The following is an 826-nucleotide window of genomic DNA, read 5'->3' on the forward strand; positions in this document are numbered from 1 at the left end:
GCAGGGTGCCCAGGGGGGGCCCAGCCATAGAGGCCCAGGCGCAGCCCGATCTTCCCGCGTGGGTTCCAGGCCACGGGAATGATGCGAATGTACCGTGCCAGGATGGGGTAATGCAGGTCATGCCGCACCACCCCGCTCTCGTTCACGTTCCCAAAGAATGTCTGGGGATGAAGGGTCACTGTCAGCACCTTGCTCCGAGTCAGGGCTCTCTACCCACCTCAGAGAGCCCCCTCCCATCCCGGGCTCCCCCCTACCCAGTTGCTGCCCTGCTGGAAGAAGGGTTTCCAGCTCGTGGGGTGGTCTCCATAGAGCACAATGTAGCGTGTGAGCCAGTCGTAGGTGTTGAAGGTTCCCTGCGTGGCCACTGCGTTGATCCGGTGCTTTTGCATCAGGTCGATTTGGAGCCAGGGCTGCTTGTCCCGGGGGTCGGGGGACCAGCCGCTGGTGCCTGCGGGGGGAGCAGCTCAGCGCCTCGGCTCCCGACCGAGCGGCCGCTGCTTGCTCGGCACCACCGCAGCACCTGACTGGGCCCCTCAGCCCCGCGAGAGGCAAAGCCCGGCCAGGGACACCCCCTGCCCACCTCCCCTGCGGGGGACTCACTGTGCAGACGGGCGAAGCTGGCCGAGTAGAAGATGTTGTATCTGGAGGAGGCACCGATGGAGTAGGAGTAAAGGGGAGCAACGAGCTCATCATAGCAGGGTCCTGAGGGGAGAATGGAGTTGGGGGCGGCCTCGGAGCACTGAGCTGGGCAGTGTCCCTGTGGGAGCTGTGGGGACCCCGCGGCTCCCTCGGGCCGGCGGCGCGGCGGGCCCGCTTTGCTCTCCCC

At 66.5% G+C, this 826-nt stretch overlaps 1 protein-coding gene across 1 annotated transcript in view; it reads right to left on the reverse strand.

Moving 5' to 3' along the window:
• The window catches only part of CNTNAP1 (contactin associated protein 1), a 10,298-nt gene that overhangs the window by 6,088 nt on the left and 3,384 nt on the right, over positions 1-826 (reverse strand). The window contains 3 exon segments of the mRNA XM_031064126.1: positions 22-161; positions 255-448; positions 601-702. Coding sequence (XP_030919986.1) covers positions 22-161; positions 255-448; positions 601-702 — 436 coding nt within the window.

Source organism: Geospiza fortis, unplaced genomic scaffold (assembly GCF_000277835.1).
Source record: "Geospiza fortis unplaced genomic scaffold, GeoFor_1.0 scaffold324, whole genome shotgun sequence".
Lineage (NCBI taxonomy): Eukaryota > Metazoa > Chordata > Aves > Passeriformes > Thraupidae > Geospiza > Geospiza fortis.